This window comes from Conger conger, chromosome 5, assembly GCF_963514075.1.
Source record: "Conger conger chromosome 5, fConCon1.1, whole genome shotgun sequence".
Taxonomy (NCBI): domain Eukaryota; kingdom Metazoa; phylum Chordata; class Actinopteri; order Anguilliformes; family Congridae; genus Conger; species Conger conger.
The window spans coordinates 55,492,986-55,506,415 of NC_083764.1; the positions used below are offsets into that span (position 1 = coordinate 55,492,986).

Consider the following 13,430-nt stretch of genomic DNA (forward strand, 5'->3'; position numbering starts at 1 on the left):
GGTAGCACTGCCGCCTCACAGCAAGGAGGTCCTGGGTTCGAATCCCCGTCGGCCGGGGCCTCTCTGTGCGGAGTTTGCATGTTCTCCCCGTGTCTGCGTGGGTTTCCTCCGGGTACTCCGGTTTCCTCCCACAGTCCAAAGACATGCAGGTTAGGCTGATTGGAGAGTCTAAATTGCCCGTAGGTATGAGTGTGTGAGTGAATGGTGTGTGTGCCCTGTGATGGACTGGCGACCTGTCCAGGGTGTATTCCTGCCTTTCGCCCAATGTATGCTGGGATAGGCTCCAGCCCCCTGCGACCCTGTTCAGGATAAGCGGGTTCAGATAATGGATGGATGGATGTTCTCCAGCTTACTGTGAAGACATTGATATACTTCAGAGTTTCCAGAATTAGTAAAATTCTTCCTGTCCGAGAGCCAATGTGGCATCAGAAAGTCATGTGAAAGGCCACCATATGTCACAGCTGGACATTTCGTCATGTCCCTCTTTTTTAAATATCATTTATGATTGCGGAAAAGTTTCAGATAAAAATGTAATGAGGGTGTAAGGAACAGCCAAGTCATGAACTTATGAATTAAATATTATGAAGTTTTCTTTCCTAAGAAAGTTCACCCTATCTGTGCTGTTTCTTTTCAGAGCTGAACTTTCACCATTGCTTCCAATCATCAGGAAAATGTTTTCACCTATATCCTGGATTTTCTGTAAAATATGCTGCATGAGGATATGAATTATATACAAAGCAACACACAAAAAGGCAGACAAAATTGCAGATATACTGCTTTGAATGGCATATATCTTCACTGACTAGTTTTTATTCATGCATTTTCTGCATTACCATTACCCTTCTCAGAGACAGGGTAATTGTCCTACTGCACTGCAGTTACTTGATTATTTTATCCAAAGCAATTTACAGTTGATTAGACTGAGCAGGGGACAATCCCTGGAGCAATGTGGGATCAATCGCCTTGTACAAGGGCCCAACAAGTATGCACACTGAAGCTTGAACCTCCAACGTTCTGGGTCCCAGACATGTACCTGTGACCACTAGGCTACAGGTTAATACCACCACTACTACAACAAATGCTACTAATTATTAATTCCTTAAGTATTGCTCCTTTTCTCGACCCAAGCTTAAAAATGACGTACCAAAAATAAAATAGTTTCTATTCTTGAAACCTACAGGCATAATCCTGGTCTCTTCTGAAAGGTAACCCTGTTGTATGCAACCTGTTTGTATGCAGGCGAAAAAATATTTTTAGCCGTCACTTCAATAGCATGCCCGTAGTTGGTTCTTTGATGAGCTGAAGTTAGACTGAATTGTCTTACACATGGATGGGAGTAACACATTTTCTCTGCAACTAAATTACAAATATTGTTCAGAGACTCATTGTGTTCGAGAGAGCCTATACAAAATGTAGTTAATAGCATTTATATGTACAAGTACAAGTAGATGTATACAATGATGTAGACAATGATAATTCCTCCAGTAAACAATGGACATTCTATCAACGTTTCTCAGAGTTAGCACATTTTTAGAATGAGAAACTATTATGCATTTGGTCCACTGTATACTTGTTGTGAAAAGGACACTGATATTACCTTGTAGTATGTGGATTTCCAAAATGCAGAGGTCCCCCCACACTTGTTTTACCACCCACAAAACAAAGAACTGTTGTCGCTAAAGCAATGGCATGTTAATATAGGCTATACAGATAGAACGAGTTTTAACGCTTTCAAACAGTATATCCTGTTGCCATAGCGATTGAAAATTGTAGGTGGAAAAAAAAACCCTCTGGGCCAGTGACACTTAAGGGGTTAATGTAGAGTATATGATCATTTTGTTTTAATTTGCTCGAACTGATAAGGCTTGAAGATTTAATAAAATGGTATTAATTGAATTGAATACATTATATTTATTAATTATTCAAGGAATTGGATGTCTTTGTCATTGGCTCTTGGTGTTTTACAGATCCCTGCTGGGTAAAAGCCTCTGTTTTTTGTCAGGATTGATCCAGGTCACCTGTAGCTCATTCGCTTTACGATCAAGAAAGGACATCAATTCGCTGACACAGAAAGTCCATACTCTCTTCGGCTGAAACGTGTTCCAGGTTGTACTTTGTGTTTTGTTCGTGTTTTTTCATATTGATTTCTTGGAGGTATTCTGCAAATGCAGAGAAATTGCACTTGCATACGCAAGTTGTGTAATTGCTTTTACTTTACTGGTATTTAGTAGACGTTCTTTTCCATAGACGAGCAATGCAACAAAAAAAAACTAGTGCCAATATCAGGGATTGCTGCTAAGTGCAGTAATTTCCTAGAGGGGGAAAGAATAGCCCCAAGAGAGACAATGAGTGCAAGAAGTACAGTCTCGATTTACTCATCGGCTACCCTATTGAACATGAAGTTAAGTTATACGAACAAGAACAAAGATGCCTTAATGAGCACTTCACTCTCAGGAATAAAATAACAGTGGGTCCATTTATATTCTTCAAGGATCACATTTCCCAAATACAACCTGAAAGTACAGTGATGTTCTCTTTGGGTACAAATCCAAGCGAAGACGTCTTGGGTTCAAATCCCCGTCGGCTGGGGTTTGCATGTTCTCCCCGTGTTCGCGTGGGTTTCCTCCGGGTACTCCGGTTTACTCCCACAGTCCAAAGACATGCAGGTTAGGCTGATTGGAGAGTCTAAATTGCCTGTGGGTATGAGAGTGTGAGTGAATGGTGTGTGTGCCCTGCGATGGACTGGCGACCTGTCCAGGGTGTATTCCTGCCTTTCGCCCAATGTATGCTGGGATAGGCTGTAGCGTAGTAGCATAGTGGTTAAGCTAAATACCTGGGAGACGCAAGGTCGGTGGTTCTTATCCCGGTGTAGCCACAATAAGATCCACACAGCCGTTGGGCCCTTGAGCAAGGCCCTTAACCCTGCATTGCTCCAGGGGAGGATCGTCTTCAGCTTAGTCTAATCAACTGTACGTCACTCTGGATAAGAGCGTCTGCCAAATGCCAATAATGTAATAATGTAACAGGCTTCAGCCCCCCTGCGACCCTGTTCAGGATAAGTGGGTTAAGATAATGGATGGATGGATGGATTAATTAAAATGTATATTGCTGGCTAGGCAATGGCAATTACATGCACCAATAAGGTACCAGCCCGGTGACAAGCATTTGTAACTTTCTAGGCACTTTTCATACCTTTATTTCTGAGAGTGTAGCCTATGCTAAACAGATAAAAACAAAGACCTGAAGGCCACAAAAAGAAGACCACATGAGATGTGAGGAGGATGGGAAATCACCAGAGAGGATTAGGGTGGAGGTGCGGAGAGGCACTCCGTTCAGGAGACCCAAGTGCAGACCAGGGAATCAGAAATGCCAATGCCAAAATGCCAGAAATGCCCAAATCGAGATGCCAAAGAATACTAGTTCATCAGATAATCAGAAATGCGAGGTACGAAAGGGTTAGGGCAAGAGCGTAGTCAAAAAAAATGTAAAGAAAATCAAAAACCAAAAACCAAAAGGCAGACAAAACAAAAGGGGTAAGGCAATCTCAAAATCAGGCAAAGGGTGTCTCACAAATCTCTAGTATAACAGGCGTACAAATAATTGACTCTGAAATATAGAACATTCTGACATGGTTCACTACTGAGACTAGGGCAGGGGTCGGCAACCCTGGTCCTGGAGAGCAGCAGGGTGTGCTGGCTTCCGTTGTTACTTGGCATTAATTGATCAATGAAAGCCGTTGATTACACAGTTAACTCACCTCACCTGGTTTCTTGGGTCTGAATCGGTTGCTTATTTTAAGGTGGAGAACATGCAAACTCCACACAGAGAGGCCCCGGCCGACGGGGATTCGAACCCAGGACCTCCTTGCTGTGAGGCGGCAGTGCTACCCACTGCACCATCTGTGCCGCCAAACTTGAACTTAAACCAAGCAAATATTTCCTACTTAAGAGAAAGAAAAAAACTCAGGTCTTATTTCAAGACTAAATTGCTTGTTAAGATGGCAACTTTTTGCAGTGCACTTCATTTAACAGCTAGAAATGGTGTTGACCTCCTCATTAGTAGAATCAGACGTACAGCGTAAGGGTTCAAATTAAAACCTACAGGACAGTTGATCTCCAGGAACAAGATTGGGCAGCCCAGGTCTTCAGTCTGTGTCAGAAGATTGCTGCTGTTCAGACTCATTCCATCACCAAGGGGCCAGAACAGACAGCAGACATGAGCTGGACACACAGACTCAGAGAGAGTTTCAGAACTGAAGGACCTGCCTGCTAGCAAACTGTGTACAGAGATGGAAAGTCCTGGGGTGAGAAAGTAAGATACCTATGTGTTTCTTACACCCAAGAACTCAGTCTGCTAATTTGACTAATTAGTTCTACCCCCCCTCCCCCGGCTGAAGAACTGTGCTAATTAACACATCCAGGTGAGTGGAACAAAATGCCCAGGAGGAAAATCTGAACATGGATTTTACATCTCTGACTGTGAAATTACAGTACAGCAGAACATACCTGCTGTGGTGTCTTGTCGGGAATAGTTCAGGACTCGATGGGGTTTTCTCTTGTTTTACTCGTCTGGTGCTTTGTTCCGCAGCTATCACCTGTCCATGTCCTCACACGCACTTCAGCAGAATTGTGCAACGCGCACATCTCATAGATTGCTCTACTGCCCTCTACTGGAAAATAATGAAAATGCAACAAGTGTCACCGCACAACGAAAAAGCAACGAAAAGCCAGAAAAGAAGAACGCGTCCATTTGTCCATAATGTGTCATTTCCCAGGCCTAATCATTCCTCAGCTACCAGGCAGGAATGAGGAAAAGTGAGTGTGGTTTGCAATCACTGAAGTGGCGATGACTTTCAATGCAAACTCAGGGGTCAAAGAGAGGGGGCTGTGTTTGATAGATGGTGGCAAAATAGGGGTGGAAAAGAGATCTGATTAACTGATAAATCCAAGAAATGGCTTTGAATAAAAGGCAGAGGTAGATGGAGGCATTAGATGACCCAACAGCTTGCCTCTAGTGAGGGGTATTATAGACTTGGAAAGGAGAATTAAATGAGCTTTTTCTTTCTGCCCTGGTAAAAAAGAATGCCAGAACAGAGACAAGCTTCTGTTTGTACACTTACAGTCTGGCTGAATGCTCTTCTAACAATTACAACCAATTGTCATCCCACTTGAAGTGGTAATCCTTCTTGATATATTTTAAGCATGGGTTTTAGCCCTGACCTCTGTCTTTCAATGTATTGCCAGAAGTGACTGATGGGTTTTTTTCATCATCAAGTTCAAAAACTTCCCCATTCATAATGATCACATGATACAAAGGTGTGTTATACAAACCCTTGGAACTTGAACCTTTTATTGTGTTACAACACCATCCACTGTTGCATTCTGAAATCCCCTCCCATAGCTCCAAAGCCAACCTGCCTTACACTGGTAGGGGATCCTAATGACAAAAACACATTGAAAGGCATACAGATGCAGCTGGAAGGGAACATGCCACTGACAGCATCGATATAGGCACACTCAAAATGAGTCAGCAATCTTTACCATACACACCACTGATCAAGCTCTACTGAGCACACACGGCAACTGAAAAAGCTGAGAGCTGGAGTATAAGCATTTAGGAGTTTAACAAAATGGCAGCCCTTTACTCCACTGTTCACAGCTGAAGTGGCCCAGAAAATGACACCCCCCACTTTAAGAATCACATCAGATCCCCGGCGTTGGGCTGATCGCTCATCTGTCCCTTAAATCGTTTCAGTGAGGGTGAACTGATTCTGGAACAGCCTTGACAAGAGCTGCCTATTCCAGCAGAGGAGCTGCGGCTCCCTTTCCCTGCTGCTTTCCGTCGAGCCCGTCCAACCAATGAGGCTATATCTTCTGCAAAGCGACATTTGCGCTGCCACAGAGGAGCTTCAAGCCCTGCGTTTTACTGCCCTGTGCCCTTTTAGCCGCACGAATACCCCCCAGTCCCCCCCCGACACGCCGGAAACTTCCGAAGTGCTCTCCCTCTGGTAGGCCATTGTTTTCCTTGTCGCGCAGAAGGTCAGAATACAGACAGGTAATTAACCTTTTAAAGAAGTTCAGCAGTTTCCATTGGCTCGACCTGTTTCACCACAGCACTCATTTGCATCTCTGGGCTGAAACAATTTGGACACAAAGTGGCCCCTTGGTGGATTGCGTGCAACAGAATCATAAACTCGTTTGTGTGCCTCATACTTGTTTTCCCTCATACAGTGATCACTGGGCCGGAACTGATTTCTGTGCCCTTTGGACAGTCTGCAGTCCAGCACTGGAGACTAAATATCCTTTCTGTCTGCTCAACCAGAGAGGAAATGATTCAATAAGGTCCTCGGAGGGGCCTTTCAAATTGATGTGTCTGCAGTGGAGGGGGTTAGCTAATTGAGCAGCAGGAAGCTGAATTTATACCAGCTTGTCTTGCAGACAGTGGTGTTCATCTCATGCTCCTGGTTTCATACAATCGGTTTTATAGCCAGAATAAAATCCAAAAGTGTTCAATAAGGTTAATTATTAATAAGGGGGTCGGGGGGGGGGGGGGGGGGGGACTCAGGGAGGGACCCTACCTGGCCCTGTCTGGGGACACAGGAAAGGCATAGAGAACAATGATGAGCTTCAGTTATAGTGCACCTTATAGTTGGAACAATATGCAAAAATGCCAATATGCAAAAACAACATTTGAAAATATCTTTGTATCAAATGTACAGTTGTTCCCTGTCAAAATAGGTGCACTAGGTGAAAACTACGTCATGAGATCACGTCATAAGTGACCATCCACTGTCAAAACATACTATATGAAAAAAGATAATATTGTTATTGCACAATTGCATACAGAATATGAAAAAGCAAACAATTAATCTGTAATAATTAATGCTATGATACAAGTCACACAGCAACATATTTTGATGATTACCAACAGACTAAAACAGCTGGATCAAAAATATCCAGGGATTTCTGTCAACTGATCAGTGAGATACTAAAAGCATCCATAGTATTTTCGCTCATTTTAATTGTATTAATTTTAAGATTCCAGCGGGAGGCGCCGTGCCGTGATGTAGCTGCGGTGGTCTCGTACGACTAAAGGTACTATATACCGAAGACTATCAAGTCTCTACTTCGTCTTGAAAAGTCAGTGCATTTTCGAGTAGAACATTTAACTACCGGAACCTTGTATGCCCATAATTTAACCACTAACCGGAACTTCTTGTGTGTGGCAGGAAGATACACAAGACTCGTAGTCTCTCTGGTAATTGGCGGTCTCGGACAGTGCTCTGTGTAACCGGGGAGATTGTTTCTAATTCCCAACTCTCGGATTGTCAACATTTTTGTTGGATTTCTGTTGTCTAATTCCCCCCACTACGTTACTGAACCGTTAGTTTTGTGTAGACAAAAAACATTTAACGTTGTTCACAACAGAACAAAACAGGCGGCGCAGTGGCCGGATTTTCTGCAGTTTCGAAAGCTTTATTTAAGCATTGCAGTCCGGATGCACTGAGAAAGAGCCTACGGCCTGGCAGAACGGAGTTGAGCAGCGGCCTTGAATTATGTCAAGCGGTCGTCAGCAACAGAATGGCGCGGCAGCGGGCTCCGGGCCTGGGACAAGCAGCGGGAGTAGTGGCAGCAACATCGGCAACAGCAGCAGTAGCAGCAGCATTGGCATCGGAGTTGGTAACGCCACTAATGCGAACAGTTCAGGCAGCGGGATGTCTTCACGGACGCTGGGAACTGGAGTCGATGGTCCACCTGTCCCCGCGCTGGGGGTCCCCTCTCCCAGAGTTAGCGTAGCTAGTCTGGGTAGACCAGGCTCATCTTCAGGAAACAGTAATGGAAAACGGCCCCTTCAAACGCCTCTTTGCAACGGTCTCATTAACTCGTATGAGGATAAGAGCAACGACTTTGTATGGTAAGGATCAAATCCCTGAAATAAGTCTTTCTTTCTTTCTTGTGTGGAGTGGGTGAAAACCCAACAGCTTGCTAACTTTAGCCTGCTAACGTTAGCGGTGTGTGGGTGTTTTTACTCAACACTTAAGGAACTCCGAGAACCAAGAAAACCCAAAACCACTGGGATTGCATAGCATTCATAATATCAATATGAGCTAGCTAGGTTGCTAGCATTCTTTGTTGAACGACTTGCTGACAGTATATTGTTAAAACGTTGCTTGCTAGCTAGCTAACCTTGCTGCCTAAACCGGTTAGCTTGCAAGCCGACGTTATACGTTTTAGCAACTTGATGCATCATGTTAGCAAACCAATATGATTAGCAAAGATCGAAGAGTTATGACTTTTACAGCTAGCCAGCTAACTATTTTAGCTAGACGTCTTGCCAGCAAACTGGCAACATTTACTTATACCTACGTTGCACGGTCAACAGTAAATCTTGGCTAACGCATTAGTTAACCTAGCTAGCGGTTATGTGTCAGGAACTTGTGACCTACCGACCAGAAGGTCTAGCAAAACAACCTAGGGGCTATCCGATAATACTTTGTAGCTAGCTATCAAGCTATTCACCAATGTGCTTGTTAAACGTATCATGGCTTATGTTAGCTAGCTATGTCAAAAATTACACCCCTTGTTTTGTACAGTACAATGTATGATTGATAAACATAACATGTCAAAAGCAGATGTTTAACGTTAGCTACGTTCTAGCAACGTTACTGTGTTTAGTACATGCTTGAGATACTCAGGTCAACACTAACATTCGCTACTTGAACTCAAACAAGCTAACATTAGCTTGCTAGCTCTACTTAAAAAGGTCAAGTTATCGCTAGCCTTTAGGGTGCGCGATAGGATTTTGTTTTAGTATTGAATACCTCAGTAGTAATCAACTAAAAGTTACTGTCAGTCTGAAGGAGCTGGATGAGCTAAGCTGCGTTCTGATGCTGTTCATGTCCGGTGTGGTCTGGGTGTGGCCTTAAGTTTGTAAACAAATGTGTAAATTATACCTATGGCTCTTAAGTTATTCAGTGCTTCTTTAGGGATCTCTTTAGCTAGTCAGTGTGTCCAACTACTTTTATGTGACGTGGGTGCGTCAGTATTAATGTATCCATTTGCAAAAGGTGGACTAAAATATGGTAGTATTATAGAAGCTGGATCTAGCCAATTATTCGAATTTCTTGGTTGGAGTACTGTGTCAGCAAAGAATGATACTGGTAGTGCTGTGGGACATATCGAAGTAGTTATTGAAACGTGCAAAGGGGGGGTCCCGACTTTTCCTGTCACTGAGTTCCACGAAAGACGGCGCATGTATCGCAGGTGTATTTTTGGTTTGGCTGTTTTGGGAATTGCGTGTCTTAATTGAATGTAGGCTACATAAAGTTTGTGCAGCGCAAGCAGTCATTGGTTTGTGTGGGCTGGATTTTTCAGCTTTAGAATTAGAATGGTGTGGTGCTGAAACCACAATGGGCACATTTGTTAACAGGTGTGCAAACGTCTTGCCATACCGGACTGTATTGGCATTAGTGTGAGCTAGAAACCTTTATGGGCGCCTTCTCTGTGGTTGTTGCGCTCACAAGCTTACTATTCCCGAGGCGTTTTCTTTCGTGTCGGAAGTTCGAGTAACTGTTGCGTCCTCTCGGAAGTGGCGCCTGTCACCATCTGAGTGAATCTAAAATAACCTCAAGTTGGATTTGGGAGTGTTGTTTGGTTTATATAAATCCTATTTGTAGAATTGCTGCTGGGCTGGATGTAGGTGAACACAGGCCTCCTAAATGCAATGCCGTGAGAAAGTCACTGGCTGTGCGGTATACTGATGTGTTCGTCTTGCTGTGTCGGAAGGAAATATAAACCTGCATAACCTCAGTGATAAACCAGTAAATAGGACAGGCCTGCACTGTGTGCTTATTTCAGCCTCAGAATATTCAGCTCTGTAGGACAGCCGTCAGACTGTATGGGTCGGCATGCTTTGGTGAGCAGCTGAGAATTAAACAACTTCAGTCTTACTGTTTGTTGTTTTTGTGGGTGCTCCTTCTCCCCCCCCCAGAGGCTGCATGTGCGGTATATTTTTGTTAGCTTGTTAATTATTCGTCTTCAATAAAAGTAAAATAAAAACAATGCTTGAACCTTTTGCATTTGCTATGGCTATTAAATAGACCAGCACCTTTTAGACACTGTAAGAAAATCTGATAGAAGTGTGCAGTGACCATACACGTTTCCTCTGAAAGATTTATGTTGGTCTAGGTGGGGCGACGATTGAAATGAAGATGTACTGCCCTTCTTTGCAAGCAGACTGACAGTGATTGGAAGTGATTTGGTTTGATAGTTTGAAATGTGTGGTGGTCTGATATAGTACAGCAGCGTACTGATTAGCTATTTGAACATTGCATCCTTGAAATTATTGCAAAGATTTAGTTGGAGCATGCCTGTCGTAAAAAAACTGAAGATGCAAGATTGAAGGAAATTGAATTACTCAGAGCTATTTCCTGACTGATTTCCTGAGCCAAAATAGATCTGAGCGATAGCCCCATTCTTGTGTACCCTATCTGGCATCTTATTTGTGGCAGGTAGAGTTGAGATACCAGTGTATCACTCTGGCTGGATGGATGATGGGTAATATCAGTCATTTTCAGTGCAGATTTTTGTTTTCTGTGCACTTTATATTTTGAAAAAAACCAGAAGTCTCGAACATTAGTTCTCTCAGAACACATTGGTGCTGGGTTGAAGTTGGCTGACTGATTTACTCTGATATTTATTAGTCTAAATTCTATGTAAGTATTAAAATGAATTGAATGTATAGATCTTCACCAGCTACTGATATTTTATTACAGAAAGGCTGGAGTAACTAAGCAATTTTGAAATCATACTAAGATAACTGATTTATGAAGACCATCTGGGGAATTAAGAACACTTCTAATGGGTCATATAGTGAATTTGACCATGTCTATCATATTTATTTAATATTATGGGAATTACCACCGAGGCAACCAACCATATGGGTTTTCCATGTATTTAGTAGAGCTGCTTCATAGAAAATGTGTCCAGATGTGTTTTGTGGAACAATCAGTGTTCGTTAAGTGCCGGGTTATGTATGTTTTGTGTTGGGATGAATTGAGCTTTTGTGTGGCTGCAGTACACACTGTGGGTTAGGATGCATGGCAGGTATTGAGTTACCAGCTTTTGTATCCTTAAGAGAGTTGTGCACATGGGTTGCAGAAAAGAGAGCGAGGTAGGAGTGGGTCACATTGAAGCCGGACTGTCAGTGTCAATGCCCCGCCCCCTTTGCATATGCCCCGCCCCCTTTGCATAAACACTTGTCATTGGCTTGTTTTTCAGCCCCATCTGTTTTGAAATGATCGAGGAGGCGCACATGACTAAATGCGGACACAGTTTCTGGTAAGTGTGCAGAACGAGACGAAGTGTGTGTGTGTGTGTGTATGCACTTTTCTGGGTAATTGCAGGGGTATTTCAGAATAATTACAGGTGCATGTCAAAATGAGTTGAGGAGAAATTGGCACACATTCCAAATGAGGTAATTTATGGTTGGAGGCAACGGGATGAGGCTACGGCAGGTGAACTGAATATCTTTTTTACATTCCTGTGGTTTTGGAGAGTTCATCCCTGGCCACGCTATAACAATAACTATAAGCGCGCTAAGCATAATTATCCTGATGGTTATGGTTACACTAGAGGCCATTTTATTTCTCAGTGCACCTGTGAGTCCATGCTTTAAGCCCCTTACTGTGTACACAGAGCAGGTCAGTGGGCTCAGAGATTGTGCTGGTGACGGAGAGCTGTGCTGACTCCACACCCGTTTTACCCTGCTCGTTTCTCAGCTGATAACTCCATAGTGCCAGCTGCATATATTTTATGATGGGGCATGATGAGCTTACCAGATGTTTTGTATAGTGCGAGTGTGTATAGTGTGCGCGTTTATGATTTGTCACTGTCCGTAATTTCAGATTACGATGTTTCTTTCCTCTTCAGTTACAGGTGTATTCGTCAGAGTCTGGAGGACAGTAACAGGTGTCCGAAGTGTAACTACATCATCGATAACGTGGATCAACTCTACCCCAACTTTCTTGGTACTTTCACGACTCTTCACGTGTCTTTTCACGAATTACGACTTGCAGTCAATGTTGTATTGTTCCCATTGGAGTGGGTTTAATATTTCTTTTATTTTTATATTCTTTTTCTGAAACATGGCATTAGAGTATCATTACTTTTTTTTTTTTTTGACTTTTTGGTCTTCTGCTGCTGTAGCCTATCCACTTAGAGATTTGATGCATTGTGTGTTCTGATATGGATCAGCACTTTCTGAGATACTCAAACCACCCTGTCTGGCACCAACAATCATTCCATGGTCAAAGTCACTTGGATCGCATTTCTTCTCCATTCTGATATTTGGTCTAAAAAACAGCTGAACCTCTTGACCATGTCTGTATGGTTGTATGCATTTAGTTGCTGCCACATGACTGGCTGCTTAAATATTTGCATTACCTGGTGCCCAGGTCTACCTAATAAAGTGATCACTGAGTGTTTATTGCTCATTCTCCTCATGATCTGAAGAGGCATACAGAGAAGTGCGGTCGGTCACTGCCCTTAACCACCAATGAGGAGCCCCCACATGTGTGATGCACATCAACCAATTGTGTTGAGGCGGGGGGGAGGGAGTTATTAATGGCTCGGTTGCCAGGTTGAGAGACTCAGACTGTGTGCGAGTGAATTAAATCCCCCCTATTCTCTGTGTTAAGTGCTATGGGAATGTTAATGCCCACGGTGAGTCAGGACCTTAATAAAAAAAATAAAAAAAAACATAAAAACACTCTTTATCATAATTTTTGCCGCAGCACATTTGTGTTGGGTTTTCCTACTGAAAACAAAATTGCCTAAAAGGAAACCGTTTAAATAGACACGTTAAAAAAACATGAACTCAAAATTCAGAGAATGGAAAGTCGAGAATATGCCTTTGCTTTTAGAATTTGCTTTATGATTCAAAATAGCTTCTTTATAAAAAGGCCTTTTTATATAAACAAAATTAGGCAATGCACCACGGGATACTCTGTTTATCTACCTTGTTGAATGGTTAGGTCATTCTTGCTATCTAGGGGTTTGATTTTAACAGTCACTGATTTGATTTGAAACCAAGGTATTCAGCTAAATGCAATAATGCAAATCAAGGACCCCCTGGATACCAAATATGAGTGAACTTCCCTTTCAAGCAGGGACACACAGGAGAGACCGCAATCCCACAGTGCTCTGTTCTATTATGCTTATAGACAATGCTCACAGCCTTTTAAAACAGAAGCAACTCTGAAACAGGAACAAAATGAGAAATATTCTTAAAGGGAAAGGTCGCCCAAAACTGATGGTACGCTTCCTCTTTCCCAGAGTACCATCTATCCATCCAGATAACTCGCCAATCTCAGCGAAACTTTCTACATTTCCGCTGCAGCTGTGTTTCCTTGGGTGGACGGTGAAAAGTGG

General features: G+C 42.9%; 1 protein-coding gene across 1 annotated transcript in view; it reads left to right on the forward strand.

The window, feature by feature from the left end:
• Positions 1-7,278: 7,278 nt before the first annotated feature.
• cop1 (COP1 E3 ubiquitin ligase) overlaps positions 7,279-13,430 on the forward strand; it is a 48,996-nt gene continuing 42,844 nt past the window's right edge. The window contains exons 1-3 of the mRNA XM_061244015.1: positions 7,279-7,914; positions 11,280-11,339; positions 11,931-12,028. Coding sequence (XP_061099999.1) covers positions 7,556-7,914; positions 11,280-11,339; positions 11,931-12,028 — 517 coding nt within the window. The 5' untranslated portion in view covers positions 7,279-7,555. The remainder of the gene's footprint in view (positions 7,915-11,279; positions 11,340-11,930; positions 12,029-13,430) is intronic.